Source organism: Astatotilapia calliptera, chromosome 9 (assembly GCF_900246225.1).
Source record: "Astatotilapia calliptera chromosome 9, fAstCal1.2, whole genome shotgun sequence".
NCBI classification, from domain to species: Eukaryota; Metazoa; Chordata; class Actinopteri; order Cichliformes; family Cichlidae; genus Astatotilapia; species Astatotilapia calliptera.
The window spans coordinates 34,068,834-34,087,727 of record NC_039310.1 but is presented as its reverse complement, the minus strand read 5'-3'; the positions used below and the strand labels follow the sequence as shown (position 1 = coordinate 34,087,727).

At 41.8% G+C, this 18,894-nt stretch overlaps 1 protein-coding gene and 2 long non-coding RNA genes across 3 annotated transcripts; 1 reads left to right on the top strand and 2 right to left on the bottom strand.

The window, feature by feature from the left end:
• Positions 1–640: 640 nt before the first annotated feature.
• LOC113029655 (nuclear factor 7, ovary-like) lies at positions 641–2,063 on the bottom strand. The gene has a single exon (XM_026180642.1). The coding sequence runs from the start codon at positions 2,046–2,048 to the stop codon at positions 660–662; it is 1,389 nt and encodes a 462-aa protein (XP_026036427.1). The 5' UTR covers positions 2,049–2,063; the 3' UTR covers positions 641–659.
• Positions 2,064–10,231: 8,168 nt separating this feature from the next.
• On the bottom strand, positions 10,232–11,173 carry LOC113029676 (uncharacterized). The gene is made up of 3 exons (XR_003273462.1): positions 11,130–11,173; positions 10,355–10,440; positions 10,232–10,270 (listed from the first exon to the last, which is right to left on the bottom strand). It is a non-coding gene; the product is annotated as an uncharacterized LOC113029676 (long non-coding RNA).
• A 2,810-nt stretch (positions 11,174–13,983) lies between these two features.
• Positions 13,984–16,040, top strand: LOC113029678 (uncharacterized). The gene is made up of 2 exons (XR_003273464.1): positions 13,984–14,117; positions 15,653–16,040. It is a non-coding gene; the product is annotated as an uncharacterized LOC113029678 (long non-coding RNA).
• The last annotated feature ends 2,854 nt before the right edge of the window (positions 16,041–18,894 follow it).

Below are 18,894 nucleotides of genomic sequence, written 5' to 3'. Positions count from 1 at the left end.
GGCTCTTCACACATGTTCATTATATTTCTGATGATCCTGGATGGAGACAAACTACAGATAAGTGTGTTCAGCCCAACTAGTTTATCTCATTACAGCAGTTTGATGTTTCCCTTTGAATCCCCCTGAAGATCCTGACAGTGAAGCACGTACATAATACTCCAGCCTTTCAACTCTGAGCTTATTTAGTTCTATTAATACACTGAAATCTCATTTGTGTCATGAAGAAAGTCTTTAATCAAACAGAATTCAAAGATCAGAAACATTTCATATATGGAGTTAAACATGAATCATTGTTTCAACAATATATTTATTGTTGTCATAAACAGACAAGAAGACAACAACAAACTGCTCCTCCCATTCAACACATGTCAGTCCATATCCCAGCAAACTAAATCATCTCCATTTACACATCAAATAGAAACATGAATCACTTGTAATGATTAGAAACTTGATAGAACTTCAAATCTAGTTTGGGGAGTCATTCAGTGAGAAACAGTGAAATGATTTTCCATGTGAAAAGGTGGACAGCAGAAACAGAAAGAAACAGTGAAACTAAAAGAGAAACAAAGAGCTTTGGAACAACGAGGCAGCAGGAGGACAGCTGCAGTTTAACAGCTTCAACTCACTGACAGGAAACAACATTAGAAACATCATCATCCTCAACTCATCTGCTGCACTGACACTGACACCTTCAACGGACACACCTTCACTTTATCATCAGTGTTAATGTATGGAAACATCCTGTGAGTGAAAGTGTGTGTGAAGGTGTGTATGTGTGTGTTAGTATCAGGATCAGAGAACGACAGCTTTCCTCTGTTCCAGTCCAGATTCACTCTGATCCTCTGGAGCTTCTTCTCTACTGAGAGAGCAGTGAGAGGAGCTGATGGTGAAAATGCTAAGTATTTACCTTGATAGAACCATATTGACCATAATCCAGGCTCTATGTCTCCCCTCCTCTGCACAGACTCTGCTAACACGCCCAGGTCCCAAAATAAATTGTCTCGAACTTCAACATCCCAGCTGTGAGTCCCTGAGTTAAAGCTCTCAGAGCCCAGGACAGAGATGTAATTATCAAACCTCTCTGGATTATCAGGAAGCTGCTGCTTCTCTCCTCCTCGTCTCACACTGGTCAGATCTTCAGACAGGATGAGTTGTGGATGAGCAGTGTTTGGGTCCAGAATGAGAGGAGTGTAGGAGACCATGTCCTTCATGTTGTTCCAGATGTTGAAGGTCAGGTTGCCCAGGTGTTTGGCCTGGTCTATCAGAGCTCCTGAGGGCAGCTGTGGATCATCCAGCAGGGGGCAGCGCTGGACTCTTTCCACTGCAGCCTTGTAGTTGTGCAGGAATGAGACGTCTTCAGCTCTCAGCTCCTCCTCTGTGGCTCTGACTGTGTCTGAAAGAGCTGCTATCTCTCTGCTCAGAGCCTCCATCTTCTCCTTCATCATCCCACTCTTCTGCTCCTCTTCCTCCCTCAGTGCAGCCAGCCTGGCCTCCTCTTCCTCTGCTAGAAACTGCTGAAGCTTCTTAAACTGCTCCTTAATCTGCCTCTCTGTGTGTCGGACCTGGACCTTAATGTGTTCTGCTGTTTGATCAAACTTCACTTGAACTCGTTTGCAAACCTTTAACTTCTTCTTTAAGGGCTCCAGAGTTTCCTGAAGTTCCTTCTTGTGTTGTTGTGCAGCTTCATCGATGGGTCTGAATCTGTGATTGGTGTGTTTTTCTGAGTCTCTGCAGACGACACACACTGGCTGCTGATGGTCCAGACAGAAGAGTTTGAGTTTCTCAGAGTGCAGACTGCAGAGAGCCTCTGAAGCTCTCTGATCTCTCTCCTGTAAGAACGACTCACACAGGTTCTTTAAAGCTCGGTTTAAAGGTGGATCATAAACTGATCTTTTCTTACAAACTGGACACTGGTGTTTTGGTCTCTCTCTCCACCATCTCTTCAGACAGGCTTTACAGAAGCTGTGGCTACATGACAGAATAACAGGATCTCTGAAGACCTGCTGACAGACCGGACAGCAGAGATCCTCCTCTGATCTGGAAGCCATTGAGTCTGTGAGTGAAGCTGAAAACAGCAGACAGGAAGTACAGTCAGTCCTGGCTCCCCTCCCTCCTCTACCACCTTCACTGAAACTTCCTTTGAGTCGTGTTTTTGCTCAAACTCACATTCAGTGTGTGGAGCGTCAGCAGCTTGAAGCAGCAGTGTTGGAGTTTTCCACGTTTCTCTCCTGTAGCTGGACTCACTCAGAGGAAGCTGCTAGTTTTGGTCTGAGCTCAGTCTGATCGTCTGTGCGTCTCTCTTTACTGAGGACGAAGAACTTCCTGTTTCCTGATTTGTCGCATTTGAGTGACGTGAGGGGAGGAGAAAATGTTGCTGTTTGACTTTTAACTAAGGTGTGTTTCAATCCTGCCTGCAGCTCAAAAGCTGTAAAACAGGTTTTGTGTCTTTTCACCTCCACAGGTCACAACATGAAACCTGTTGTGAAGTTTATAAAATAAAGTGTCACTCGGTGGTGCAGCTGTTTGTCAGCTTCTATTTTAGACTTTGTTCTGGTTCTTGTTCAGGTTCCCAGCAGTGGGAGTGTAATGCAGTCACACACACACAGGTGGTGTTAAGGTGGACTCACTTAGTTACAGACAGTGGTGTTATTTCCTGTAACTAAGGGTGTGTTTCACTCCAAAGTTCAGACATTAACCTGCCAGAAGTTGTAAAAGTTACTAATAAAGAGCTTTTATCTCATTTCACATGGAGGTCAGAGCATGAAAGCTGTGATGCAGCAGTTTGAGGAAAATTGCTGCTGATAAAAAAAATTTTGTTGTCCATCCATCCATTCGCTTCCGCTTATCCTTTTCAGGGTCGCGGGGGGCGCTGGAGCCTATCCCAGCTGTCATAGGGCGAGAGGCGGGGTACACCCTGGACAGGTCACCAGTCTGTCGCAGGGCCAACACACAGGGACAGACAACCATTGGCACTCACGTTCACACCTAGTGGCAATTTGGATTATCCAATTAACCTATCCCCACAAGCTGCATGTCTTTGGACGGTGGGAGGAAGCCGGAGTACCTGGAGGGAACCCACGCAAACACAGGAAGAACATGCAAACTCCACACAGAAAGACCCCGGCCTGATGGTAGAATTGAACTCAGGACCTTCTTGCTGTGCGGCAACAGTGCTAACCACCGTGCTGCCAATTTTTTGTTGTTCTTTTACAAAATATATAAAAGAGCAGAAAGAAAAGAAATGAGTGTAAAGAGTGCAGCAAAATGCATGTTTTAGTGTGAGTTGGTTCATCTGATTTGGTTGTGTAAAAGTCACTGCATGACACTGAGTGTTACTTTTGTGTTACTGACACTCATCTCTGACTCAGAGAAACGATTTCTCCCCTGTGATGTTCACACAGTGGTGAGTTACATGTGTGTGGAATTTTTACTGTTTTATAGAATTAAATTTCTCTTACTTTCTTTTTTCTGTTATTTACTAAAAAAAATTTCAAAGAAATAATGAATTCTCCACACGTGTTTGAAGGTTGCATGCAAATATCATGTGATCTAAAAGCCAAATATCTGCTGATGGAGCAAAACAAGGCCAGATGTTGAGCAGCTGTATTGCTGCATGACATCAGCCCACAGCAGCAGAGACCGTGGAGCCAACATGTGAGACACAAAGCAACACGCTGAACATCTGAACCACAGCAGGAAGTGCGACTCTTTGTAGACCTGTGGACAGGAAACACACAGCAGGTCCTGATCAGTAACAGGGTCCAAATACAAACATGTGTTTATCAGCATCTGTATATATGAGCACACAGAGAGCTCAGCTGGACACACACTTCAGTTCTCCATCAAACACAATGCACTGTTTTCATCAGCTGCAGCCAGTGTTGGGAAGTAATGGAATACATTTACCGCCGTTACGTATTTAAAATACAAAATATGAGTAACTGTACTTCTTTACAGTTACCGTTTAAAAAGGTGGTATTTAGAATACAGTTACTATTTTTGGTAATTACACACCGTTGGAAACCCAAACAAAACACATTAAGAGGCTCTAATGTCTGTGTCTCAATCTCTCGTCTCATAATGACGTGAAGAAATATTTTTTTAAATGATTTAATATGAAGGCAACAGGCAGAGTGTTACAGGCATCGCCCTAAAGAATGTAGCCTCATGGGCAGTGTAGTCCGTGCTGCAGGGAGAATGGACTGCCGTACCCGTTATGTGTCTGTGAGCGAGGGAGGGAGAAAAAGGAAAAGTACCAGTTGTCATCGAGCAGAAACGAGCTGGAAGCATGTAAATATAATAATAACCACTGCAGCCAAGAAGAGAGCCTGACGAGCCCAGCTGTAAGTAATTGTTAAGACTCGACTGTACGCTGTGTTCGTGTTTTCCTCTGAAACAATAAGCTCCGTTGGAGCAGCCTTTCAATGCCTCTCTCTGTCTCTCATTAGCAAAGTCGACCCAGACAACAAAGTAAAGCTAGTTTTCGGCTACGAGCCCGACACAAACCCGACGTATTAGCCAGAGGTCCTTTACTACGGTTCTGAGCCGCGGACCTGTTTTATATACGCACGGAATAGTTTTCTATACGAGATCGCTGCAAAAAGTGCAGCCTTACCTAATGTCCACCTACTGTTACTCAGTGATCCAAAGTATTCAGAATATGTTACTTTCATTGAGTAACGTAACGAAATGCGCTACAAAATACATTTTGGGGCATTTATTCAGTAATCTGTAGTGGAATACATTTTAAAAGTAACCTTCCCAACACTGTCCATCAGGAACACCACAAAAGGAGATCCATAGTAGATTAAAATATAAAAGAACCCACCCACCACTTTAATCACACTCTACACAGCAAATCCAGCATGTCCAAATTAACACTGTCGGATTTGATTTCAACACTATTAAAGTGTCTATATGGGTCCACACCAGAGAGTGCTAATTTAACTCTTTTTGGAGAGTTGGTACATTAACTCTGATTTAGTGTTAAACACCAAATCTTTCTGGAGTTGAAAATTAAACACTTGGTGTTAAGAGTTTATATATTAACTCTCAAAGAGTATTTTAGTTTAACTACATAAGAGTTATCTTCTAATTCATTCTAAAAAGCAGGAATTTTACTGTTCTGAACTTCTAGAAATTTCTTTTGGAAATAAACACTTACTAAAAAGACGCAATGGTTTTTGAAAAACATTTATTCAGAACTGTGCACCACAATTTCAAAACATTTTCTGAAAGATGTAACAGTATACATGTTCTCACTTTCATTAGAATTGTGTTTATCAAAAGGTCTGACATAGGTGAGCTGGTAAATGCAAATAACAGCATTCTCAACACTTATTTCTTCAATACAATATGCATGTCCTTCATTCATCCCTTTGTGGAACTTCAACGCACTTCTGTTCTCCCCCATATTCCATCTTCACAAGCATATCCTGTGCGGAGATTGAATAAAAATTAGTTGACACTAATTAATGGCACAAATAATCCAGTAAACAATTGGAGCACAGTAAAAAAAAAAAAAAAAAGGAATCCTCTTTGAGCCATTACTTGTGTAAAGTATTTTCCCAAAAGACAAGGACACAGGCAACAGGTAATACTGAACTAAATGTAAAACCTCAACCTTTTCCATTTTTACCTAAACCGTGTGCACAAAACTCTGGAGGGATCTAAATGCTAACGTAGAACCCAGTCAGGACGCCTGCTACTGCTGTTTGCTCGTTTTTTTTATGGGCGATCGTTTTCAGGCTTCAAGTAGCACCATTTTACCAACATTTCACATTCTAGACATTGTTTTAGGTGTATTTGACCAAAAGTTTGACTGAAAATTCACATGCAAGCTTTTTTCAAGGCTGTGGTATTTGCCCGCAAACAATACCTTTCAGCTAGCTAAAACAGAATGTTATGCTATCACCGAGCAACATGGCTAATGCCTTTCACACAGCTTTGTCTCAACTCCAAAGAGCCACAGAAGTAAAAGCTAATAATAATAACTGAAACAATCTTTGAAAAAATGACTTACCAAGCATGGCAAACAACTCAAATATGTAGAGCAAAATGTTCTGAAACGGCTTCACTTCAGCTTCGATTGGAGCCGTGCTGGGGGCGGAGTCTGTGAATTTACTCTGTTGGTGTCATAGCCCCTCTAGGAGTTCAGAGTTAAGAGGTCAAGAGTTAATGTTTCCATTGTAACACCTCCAGATTTGACATAGAAACACTCATTTTTAACACTCGATTTTAACTACTATCATTTTACACCTCAGAGTTACATTAAAAGAATGTGACTCTACTTAGAGTAAAATTAACTCTACTTTTGCAAGAAGACTATTAACACCAAAACATTTAACACTTTTGAATTTGCTGTGTAGATCTTGTTTTAACATATGGCAAAGAAACTGAACATTTAACAGTGTTTCCTGTCTGATCATTTCCTGATAACATTTACAATAATTGATTACACAGCAGTGGAGAGTAGATTTTATCACAGTAGATGTCTTTCTGAAAGCGCTGTAACTAAGTTTAAGAATATAATCCCCACTGTTATCATCTTCAATGCCCTGTATCATCATCATATACAAACACAAAATCTGATTTTAAGAAAAGAAGACATTGCATGTAAGCTTTAAATGTAAATGTTTTCAGTTCCCACTAAGCAGTCCTTACCTCTAAATATCACCTCTGCTTTTTCCATCTCTGAGTGACGTTCCCTCTCATTCTGGGAAATATAGCAGGTTTACCTTCAGCTTGCAGAATGTGACAGACTGCACACAAACAGTTTGTGTTCTTGCTGATATACCTGCCACTTAAAATTTTACTCCCCTCCCCCCCCTACAACTTTAAACAAATTTCTGTACTTTCTAATCCCTACAATTTCAAAAATGTAATACGTTGTGTTCATGGTACTTCAGTGTACAGGAACGAAGTATTTGTACTTTGCTACCATCTCTGAAGGTCTGACATGTCAGCTGTGTATGGAAAGCCAAATGGATTGTAATTCATTGGTTTGGGGTTTGAAACTTAGAATGGAAGAGGCAAATTTTAAATCGCTCTCTTATGTTCGCTGTGTTGCTGGTCCATTGCTCTATAATGCTATAATTGGCTGTTTCAGACAACCTTTGATTTTACCTTTATATTTCACCTTTAAAAACTATTTGCCTTGCCTTGTTTGGTATCTTTCTTTTCCATACAACATCAAATCTCTAAATTTACAGTTATTTGTTCATTGACATGCTGCATTAACACAAACAATCTAAAAAAATACAATCTTACTCTTACTTGAATATTGTATATTGTATATTGCATAGCTTTTTTTTGTTATACGTAAAATTGTATTGCATTTATTTAAATTTATTTAAATTTTTACTTTTTAATTATTTTATTTGCATTTTTCTAATCACTAGGGTTTGAGAGTAACGCAATTTCTATTCTGTGTATGTCCTGTACATGTGGCAGAATTGACAAATAAAGTTGACTTGACTTGACTTGACTTGATCTGAGTAGAAAAAGTGTATTTTTTTTACTGTAAAAACCACATACATGTTTAAAAAAAATCATTTTTATAACTTGAAATGCAAATATAAACTGTAATCTTGAAAAAAAAAATATGTTAAAAACTGCAAACAGCAAAGTTATATCAAACTATTTACCTAAAAATGCACCCAGTGCATCAGGTGTTAAAACTAGAGAAAGATCAGGTGTTACACCACCTCATCGGCTCATCTTCCTTTCATATTTCTCAAAATATGTCTTCCATTTTAAAAAATGAGAATATCTTAAAAATGTGTTTGTTTACAGCAGGGCGTATAAGATACTGGACTGTAGCCTGCTGAACTGTACCCTGTACTCTGCTGGACTGCAGCCAGCAGTCTGCTGGACTGGTATCAGTTGGAGAAAACTCTGCAGTCTGCTGGACTGACACTGCTGCTGAAATTTCATTATAATCTTGAAATTTTAAAATTTAGAAGTTCTTTTTCTATTACCGTCATATTGTAACTGAATTTATACTCTCACAATAGAATAATGAACCACCATAAATGAGTTTGGAATGGAGCCCCCGCACCCCCCAACCACCCGCCTTCACCCCCAGTTATTGTTATTACAGTTTACTGATTACAATTTTTTGAAAACTGTGGTTTTTATCAGCAGCTTCTTTCTTTTGAAAACAGATGTTTACATATTACTCAGAAGTTTATATATTTTCTCTATATATACACACTCTGGTCAAAAGCCCCAATTCTTCCAGAGTCTTACTGAAATCCAAGCAGTTTAATGTCTCTTTGTATTTTGAAATGAAAGCACAGAACAAATAAACAACTAAGGTTAAAAAACAAAATCACAGAATCCATTTGTAATCAAAATTTATTGTAGACTTTTGACTCAAAATAGTAACCTATTTGACACCTATGACAGCTGAACACACTAGTGTCATTCTTTCTACAGTGGAAACAAAATATTCTTTGAAAGGTCTTGATGCATGGTCAGTCATCTGGGTAGGTAAATCCCAAAAGGTTGATTTCTTCATCTGGAAAAAGCATTTTCAGTGGCAGAAACATTTCATTGTTCATTCAGCTAGCTTCAGTCATTGTGCAAATGTACTGTTTATAAGATTGGTCAAACCTGTAGACAGCTGAGACTGAAGAAGTCATTTGGATAAGTGACGAAACGTTTATCCCACTTTGGGGATGTTCTTCAAAAGGTTCTTCCCAATTCTGCTGCAAACGTTTCCATAAATGGGTAGCGCTTTTTGGGTGCTTTTTAACCTTCTGTCCAGTTCATCCCAAAACAACTTGATGGGCCCAATCTATGATTGTACCTCCATGTCTTTGAGCTCATCTTCTTCTTTTTTTTTTTCTAAATTAGAACTATCATAGCTTGAACTTTTAGGTCATTATCTTTCTGTAGAAGGACCAACTGGACACAAACCAGTGGTCCTGCACGACACTGCAGAATGCTGTGGTAGCCATTTTAGTTCAGGGCGCCTCGCACTCTGTATAAGTCACCGACCCTGGATTCAGCAACAGTCCCATCACGTGTTCTACATGTCTGACATTTGAAGCCACATATTGAAAAACCACTGTGTGATGTACAAAATATTTCAGATTTCGATTTATCAGTTCATAACACCTTCTTCCAGTCTTTACCAGTTCATCGCTTGTGCCTTGTGCCTATCACACAAGTTGTTGACTTGTCTTCTGATTTAGCTGTGGCTTTGTGTTTGCCAGAGTTCTTCCTCTCAGTTTGCACCAGTTCCTGAGTGCCTTTTCATGGTGAAGGAAACTGTACTCAGTGACACATTGACTTTCTTTAAGAATTATTATGATATCTCTTCTATTGTTAACTGCATTTTTTGCATCGTTTTTACAACAACACACTATTTTTGCAGTACAGTACAGTTTAAATAATACTCATGAAGGTATGATACACTATATACCATCAGTAGTTTTACAACCCTGCTCGCTCCCTGCAGACAGAGGGGAGTAGTTCAATCATTTCTTTTTAAGTGAACAAGACAGCATAAGGAACAAGTTAATAGCTGTAATATTTTACCTTTTTTTGCTTCTCAAAAACACAAAAGCACTGAATGTTAAACAACGGATCTGTTCATCTGAGTCACAGAAAACTGTCAATTCAATATATCATCTCAGAGGTTTAGAACAAAACATTTGCTCCACAAGTCTGATTGATTTCATCTGCTCAGTTTCAATACCACAGATGTCAAAGGTTACTTCCCAACAGCCTTTCTAACATGTATAGACTACATGCACAATACATTTTTAACTCTAAAGGTCTACACTAAAGTCTGGACTTCAGTGTCTCGTCAGCTGCAACACCATCTGTCAGTTTATTCCCTGCCGTGAAGGTTTTCACAGAGCACTAAATTCAACCTTTTCCTGAAAGTGTTTTGCATTCTTTCCCCCAGTGTGGTCTGTTTCCAGCCTGAACTAACATGTGGCACACCAGAGTACCTTTCTGAGTAAAAGTTTTCTAGGATGACTGAGGTCATCTAAGGGAACATAAAAGCATCAAAGCAGTTCTATATTCATGACACATGTCGAGTTTCTCTCCAGTCAGCTCTTTATTTGCATTTCTACTCCAAAGGTTTTTGGCACAGTTAAACGTTTCCCACATTGGTTAGAGCTGTATGGTTCTTCTCCACTGTGAATACACATATGTATCTTTAGGCTACCTGACTGAGTAAACACAGACCCACACTGGTCACAGCTGGAAGACCTTTCCACCATATGGATTTGCTGATGGCGACTCAAGGAGCCTGAAAGAGTAAAAGCATTCCCATATTTTCTGTATGTGAACAGATTCTCTCCAGTATGAATTTTGATGTGTTTCTTCAGGTTACCTGATTGAGTAGATAGTGATCCACATTCATCGCAGCTGTACAGTTTCTCTCTGGTGCAAATCCTTTGAAGGCTAGCTGGCCTCTCCCTTACAGATACGGTGAACAGTTTAGTCATTTTATATACTAACTATTATAATATATGTGTGGGTTATTATTGTTTTATTGGTACTGTAAAAGTCAGGAATAACATGTTTTTATTGGTGTACGTGGTGTCTAAACATATTTTCTGGTTATTAACATGTTATAATTAATGTGTGGCTTTAATTCTTTCTGTGAATTATTAAACTTCGGCATTTAAAAACACAGAAAACTAAGGCACTACAACAGAAGAAATCCACCTTAACAGTCAGATTAACGAAGACGATAGAAACAAACAGAAGCACAAAGTGTACATGTAGCTATAATGCTCATGGCCATATGTGAACATCGGGTAACAGTAGTTTGGATGGTTATTTAACCTGTAGCACTGCACACCCCCACAAGTTTACAGTGTCTGGCTGTTAGTAACAATGGTTTATTAACATGAGCCTGAACCTCAGAGAAGCCTGACTGCAGCTCTCAAACCTGGCTGTCTGCAGGACAGACGACAGCTTTCTGGAGCATGGTACTCTCGTGGGTACTCTCGTGGACGGGTTGCCCCGTCTTATTAGTTTGTTTTTCAGAGGCGCCAAAAGCCCAACCGTCTTTATTTTCTTTTTCCGAAACCGAACTAAAACCAGAATAAACCGGATGATAAACGGTCCGTTGTAGAGTAAAAAACATCCGGGACGCTGACCTGGAGCTCGTTGGGAGCTTCGGAGGGCTGCCCTCCGTCGCTGGTCTCTAGGTTTATGGTCTGCTGGTCCTGGTTCTTCTCCGCCATGATTCCCGTTAATCCGGCTCCTCTTGTTGCCGCCATCTCCACAGCTGCCACATCAAAGTGTGATGAGCCCCTCCATTGCGGTGCTGAGTAGTTGCATTACAAATGCAAATGCATTACAAATTACAAACCTCCCACTTCAATGATAGCAAGGATGCAAGAAGCCTATGGCAAGGCATCCAGGCTATTACAGACTACAAGCCTGTAGCGCGTAGCTGTGAGAGCGACACCACTCTGCTCAACAACCTGAACAGCTTCTTTGCACGATTTGAAGCACAGAACAACACACGCCCACAGAAAACACCACCACCTCCACACGACCAGCCTCTGTGCCTGTCTGCTGCCAGCGTGAAGAGGACACTCATCACCATCAACGCCCGGAAAGCAGCGGGTCCAGATAACATCCCTGGTAGTGTGCTGAAAGACTGCGCAGAGGAGCTGAAGAATGTCTTCACAGACATCTTTAACACCTCCCTGAGGCAAGCCACTGTCCCATCATGCTTCAAGACTGCCACCATCATACCTGTGCCAAAGAAACCATCCCCAGCCTGTTTCAATGACTACCGCCCCGTGGCACTGACACCCATTATTATGAAGTGCTTTGAACGACTAGTCATGTCACACATCAAATCCACCCTACCTCCCACCCTGGACCCACACCAGTTCGCATACAGAGCGAAACGATCCACAGAGGATGCAATCTGCTCTGCCCTCCACCCAGCCCTAACTCATCTGGACAAGAAAGACTCATATGTGAGAATGCTGTTCATAGACTTTAGCTCAGCATTCAACACCATAATACCACAACAACTCATCTGTAAACTGGACAGACTGGGCCTCAGCACCTCCCTCTGCAACTGGCTGCTGGATTTCCTCAGCCAGAGGCCTCAAGCGGTGCGTGTGGGCAACAAGGTCTCAAACAGCATCACCCTGAGCATGGGGGCTCCACAAGGCTGTGTGCTCAGTCCTCTGCTCTTCACCCTGTTGACACATGACTGCACACCAACCTACAGCTCCAACCACCTTGTGAAGTTTGCGGACGACACAACGCTGGTGGGGCTCATCATCAAGGGCGATGAGACCCACTACAGGAAAGAGGTTGAGCTCCTGACCACGTGGTGCAGAGACAACAACCTCCTGCTAAATGTCAGTAAGACCAAGGAGATTATTGTCAACTTCCAGAGAGGCCACACCTGTCACCCCCCATTGACCATCGACGGCGCTGCGGTGGAGAGGGTGAGCAGCACCAAGTTCCTGGGGGTGCACATCAGTGAGGACCTCTCTTGGACCACCAGCACAGCATCACTGGCCAAGAAAGCACAACAGCGCCTCTACTTCCTGCGCAAACTCAAGCGGGCAAGTGCTCCACCACCCATCCTGACTACATTCTACAGAGGCACTATTGAAAGTATCCTCTCCAGCTGCATCACTGTGTGGGGCGGTAGCTGCACTGACTATAACAGAAAAGCTCTACAACGCATTGTGAGAACAGCTGAGAGGATAGTTGGTGTACCACTCCCCTCCCTGCAAGACATTTACACCACTCGCCTCACCCGCAAAGCCATCACAATTGTCAACGATGCAACCCACCCCGCGCACTGTCTGTTCAGCCTCCTGCCCTCTGGAAAGAGATACAGAAGTCTCCACTCCCGCACTACCAGGCTCACCAACAGCTTCATCCACCAGGCTGTGAGACTGCTGAACTCTCTTCCCTCCCGACTCCCAGCCAGCAGAATCACCAGATTGGCAGAAGTATAGGAAGACAGATTGGACTCTACTCCCCCTCACCCACGCACACTCTCCAACAAAGAAACACTCTCTGAACCAAGAACTGAAAACATTCCTGACTTGCATTGCAATTGCACACACCTGCAACTATATATATATTTTTAGTATTTCTTTTAGCACTATTTATATTACTATATTACTATTTATTACCTTATTGTTAGGGCTGTTTTTGTTGTGCATCTGCACCTTATTGTTGTCAATGTCTACGCATGGGACAGTGTGAAACGTAATTTCAATTCCTTTGTATGGCAAGTACATTTGAAGCAATTGACAAATAAAAGTATTCTATTCTATTCTATTCTATTCTATTCTATTCTATTCTATTCTATTCTATTCTATTCTAAATGGCTCTGTTAAAAAACGATGTAATTTAATTTTTTTATTCATCTCAAAAGGAAATAAAACCTCAACCACTAGATTCTGTTTTTAAATAAGGGAAGACATATTTATTATAAAAAAGGTAAAGAAAACATTTCGGCAACCCTACTCGCTGACTCGCCCACTGGTGTCTGGCTGCAGGACATCCCATAATCCCCGCCTCCTCCACGTTAGCGGGTGGGACGACAACCTCCCCCTCAGATAAAGGCTTCCCCAAGATTTGTCTCGCTGGGGTCTACTTTTTACTACCATAAAACTGGCCATTGCCACATTTTGATAATGCTATTATGTGAAACAGTGACGCAACACAATACCAAACAAATCTACCTGTTATATCAGACTGTCGATCACTGTGATCGTCACGTTTTGGAAGTAAATAAAAATAACAAGGAAATAAAAATAACGAGACTGTTAAAGACAGAAAGCGGTGACAGTGCTGATCGATGTGCTTCAGTGAAATTCTCTGTTAACATTCGTGTTACTCACAATAACTCCGTTTATAAAGCCACACTGTATTGAACCGCTGGTCTGTACCATAAATCATCCTTGCGGGGGTTGTCGGAACTGTTTGCGCAGTCGCACTAAGGACAGATGTGCTCAGAGGCATGCCCCGTAACGTGTGTGGAGCAGTCTGTCGTGCGGCAGGAATAAGTTGAACAAAGTCCATTTTAGACATGTGTGTCATGCAAGCTAGCAGCTGCAGCACCCGGAGTTTGCACCCTTGGCAAGCGGACTGAGGTATGCGATGAGAGGTGATCTGTTGTTATATTTTATTTAACCGAACTGTGCATTTATTTAATCTGTGACTGTATATCTCAGAATTACTTGTTTGAACTTACCTGAATTAACTTAAGCTCATTGTTGTTGTTGCTCCTTGTTATAGTTCAAAAGGACTGTACGGGTATCAATTTTTTCTTATTTTATAGTTTTCACGGTGCTCAACGTCCAGAGAACGAGCCGTGTGTGGAGAGGAAATAAATGGCTGCAGCCGTTAGAGACTCTTCTGTTGTTCTTGACATAGAGAGGAAAGACTGCTGTGTTTATGTGTTTACTGTAATAACCGCACAGGTTTGCAGGTGGTTTGGGGCTCGATCGGCTTCGTTTTCTGCTTGTTCGTGTGATCCGCTTTGTTTAACACACTGTCAAGCAAAGCTAGAAGCTGGCATGGCGCTAGATTTTTATGTTTAATTCATTTAAACACATATATTTACAGGAAAAAACACTAAATGTGCTTTTTTCTTTATAAAACTGTAACATTTATCAGATTTTCATGGGCTAATTCTCACCGATCGTAAGTACGTTTTTAAATCCTCCTCCGCTGAGTCAGGCGCGAAGAAAACAGTATCCTGTAACACTGGCATGATGTTTTAGTGATAATGAACCTTTCCAAGACTGTTACACACTGACAGCCTGAGGTGTTATTCAATAAACTGAAAATAACCGACAGACGGACCCGAAACCCCTCCGCACTGTTTCGCTAAGTTAACTGTGTTTTTAGCTGGTTAACTAACCAGCTAGCGGTCAGGGAAGGCAGGTGTTGGTCAGCTAGTCCGTGTGCATGAATGAATCTTCTCTGACTAAAGAAATCTGTGTGAGTCAGTAATAACGTTACTGTGCTTTTATTATGCGTGTAGAGCAGCAGGCAGGACTTTGTCTCTCTTTATATAAACAGTAAAAGTAGACTTTCAGATCTAGAAGTGTGTGAGCAGGGCTGGTTATTGTCACTGATTTCTACAACTGATTCTATTCTGATTCACAAGGTCATGATTGGATTCAATTCAATTTTGACTCAGTCAGTAATATTATAAATACGATCATTTATTTTGGATATGGGCTGTTAAAAGAACCCTGTAAACCTTGTAAATTAAAGATATTTCGTTCTAAATTATTTCACTGTTCCTCTGCAATTAAAAACTCAGTGTAAACTATCTATCTAAACTAAGCAGACGCTTGTGAGGTGTGAGCATCACTGCAGATGCTTTTGTGTCAAAGTAACTGAGGATAAAACAGAAAAACATGAAGGAGCTTTTCCTGGCCTGGTTTTGTTTTTACAGCAGAAAACCTTAAAGATATTCTGCAGTAGATCAAAAACTGAAGAAAACCATGAATCAACATATGAACGTTACCTGATAGAGACACAGATAAGAGTTTTGCAATTTGGCAATCTGTCACTCCTTCAGCCAGCTCAAACGTTTTTTCGTGTGTTTGTTTTTTGTTTTACAGTTTTGGACACTTTACATTTGCAAAACATATGATATGTGTTCCTCCTGTAGGCTCACCAGGGCAGCTGGATGCTGGACGAGGACGGAATCCCTTTCAGACCGAGGGAGGGCGTTGAGGGCTGGCGACAATGGCGGTCCTAGCCTGTTTGGCGCCCTGGGCGAACACTCCCTGTGGTGCCCCCCCCACACACACACACGCACACATAAAACATATTAAGAATTGTACATTAACGTAAAACTGTTGTCGGAACCATACTGAATTTCACCAGAGAAACATTTATGACCTTTTCAATCAGCAGGAGGTCACTCACACACATTCTCACATAACACACACACAGACATACATACAGTGCCTTGTCTTTGTAACCAAGGGGGGTTATGAGGGGAGGTACTATTGTTTTGTGTGAACTGTGTTCCCAATAAAAGGCAGCAATCGGAAGCTGGATTTGGGGTCATTTTGTTGTAGACACCGATGAGGCCTCCCTTGCAAGTCGATGGATTGCTGACTCTCTTGTTTTCTTCATGATGAATAAGTCTCTAAACCAGCGGGGCTTGTGGAAACACAGACCAACACACACATATGGGAGAGAGAGAGTATGCATTGTATGCAAACGGCTACCAAACAGCCATCATAATGTGTCACACAATGAGATCAGGACAAATCAACAACTGACAATGACTAATTAATATTAAAATCTGTAACATAATGTATTGTTAGGAGTTTAGTCTGTTGCTGTTACTATTTTTACCATTTCTTCTTGGAGCAACTGTAACGCACATAATTTCCTTAGCGATTAATAAAGTATTCTGATTCTGATTGGTTCAGGATGATCTGCCATGATCCAATCACACATCTGCTTACCTGCATCTGTTGATCGTTTCGCCTCCTCTTCTTTTCTCTTTTTCTAAACTGAGGACCTGATGGCTTTGAACTTTCCTTGTCCATCTTGGTTTTAATTTTGCACTCCAGTATGAACACCCATCCTCCAACCCGAGGATCACCACAACATGACCTAACACACCTACACCTTAGTTCACAGATTCACTTTGTCTAGCGTTTATTTCTGGGATTTCACACAACCCAGGATTCAAATCATGAATACATGATGGGCTTGGATTTACAACAATATGAATGAAATGTGCTCTATTTGGAAGCAGCCGGCCCTCCTGCCCTTTCGACGGGTTGTGTGTGAGACTTTAAATCAATGGCGATTTTAGCCATTGATTTAAAGAGCAACCCCCCCCCCCTCCCCCAAAATGGTTTGTTCCAGCTCGCCTCTCCCCTACTCTGGCTCCAGCGCCGTTGCTGCCAGAGCGATGGTGGCTGAGACGCAGCAGAGCGGAGGTGTTAGTGTCTGGCTTAAAACAGGACATATTAGCTGCATTTAACCTTCAGTTACTCTTCATATAGTTGGTAGGAGTCAGACCATGTTTCTTTTAGCTGAAATACATTACACCAGGTAACCTGCAGTGTTGAAAACTTTTCCGTCGATGTTTGCTGCCCTACAATCCGTCCTGCTCTGTAGTAAAATCAGCCACATTTGACCGTCCTGTTGCTCCCATTGAAATGTATACAGCCTATTTAAAATCTAAAACTTAGAATTGTCCGTAGCCTACTGTTGTTACCACTGTCCTGTTAGAAATGGATACTAACTGACTGAATGCCCATTAACCTTATAACTCCTGTTGTGTGTGTGTGTGTGTACAGAGAGACAGCCAGGTTCATAATGGATATGAGGAAGTTTTTTCAAAAAACGGAGCCACATTCAGGTAAAAGTGTAAAATCAAATGATCCATCAATCAAGAATAATGTTGGATCAGTGTTTCAATGTTTATCTTTTATTAGATGTTCATGTGGTTTGGTTATTTGTCTTTTGGTTGAAAGTACACTGAGAGAGGACTTTTTATTAGTGATCTTAATAGTATTTTTTTTCATATTAATGTAATTTTTCATTTAATTGAATACAATCTACTTGTGTATGATTGTCAGTCCAAAGAGGGAGAGAGGAAAGAGGGAACGTGAGGAGAAAGTACAAGGTCAGGAAGAACCAGGTAAGAAAACAGACAGGGAGCAGTGACAGGCACAATAGGAAACTGTTAAACTGACAAAGAGAAAAAACCTGATTTTACTTTTACTGTCCTCCCTATATTAAAGCTGCTGTACAGAATCTGCAAAACAAACTGGGTTGAAACATTTTTGACCCTCTTTAACAACATTCCAACATAACATTATAATGGATCGGGGAGATTAAAACTAATCAAAGGAGCTTGCAAAGAAAAGCGTCTGGACTTCTTTAAGTTGCTTGAAGACGTTTCACCTCTCTCCCACCACGATGCCGCCTGGGCAACCGCCCGTATCAAAAACCGCTACTGGCTGGCGACATGGCATAGATGAATGGTCATTCCTTTGGCACCGTTCTATCTCTCCGGAAGTGGCAGTGGTGGTCCTCTGGTTCAAGCCCCAGTTGTTCCAGTATTACCTGGAGGACATCTGAAAAGTTGGCCCTTGCTGTTGCAGGAAGGGTCACCACTGCCACTTTCAACTCTCCGGACAGCAAATGCAGCAGCTGCAGTGACCACTCCAGTGCGGGCCACTGGTACGCCTTTGCTGTTGCTTGGAAGACCTCCATGAAGGCTGGGGGTCATATCCCTTGTCCATCCGGTGGAGTGTCACTGCGGGGGCCAGGGGAAGCAGTGTTGGCAAGAGACACCGAGCCTCCAGTGGTTTTGTCCGGTGTTTGGCCTGGTCCTGCAGTCAGTTGAGCTGTCTGTGGTGCTCCACCGCCTGCTCCTGATCCAGCGGTTAGCTCTGCCACCATTCTTGCCAGTCATCCTATGACTGGGTTTTGGCATCACTCATGAAAATAACCCGGTGCACACCTAGTGTTACAAGGTAAATTAATGTTTATTTACAGTTCATTTTTAAACAGTTTCTTCTTAGCAGCTTTCCAGCTGCACCCTTCAGTTCTGTCCTGCTCTCCAGCTCCCTTCGTAACCTGGCATCCTGCTCATATACAATAGAACAGACCTTTGTCATTTTACATGTAAAACCTGATTGTGGGAAAATATATAGAAGCATGATTAGCTGATGTAGAACAGCTGTGTGGATCAGCTGCTCATGATGCCACACCCACCCCTCCTTTTCACAGATGATGTTGTTCTGATGGCTTCTTCAGGTGCTGGCCTCCAGCTCACACTGGAGTGGTTCGTGGCCATCAGCACCGTCAGGCCATGGTCCTCAGATGGAAAATGGCAAAGAGCCCACTTCGGGTCAGGGACAAGTTACTGTCCCA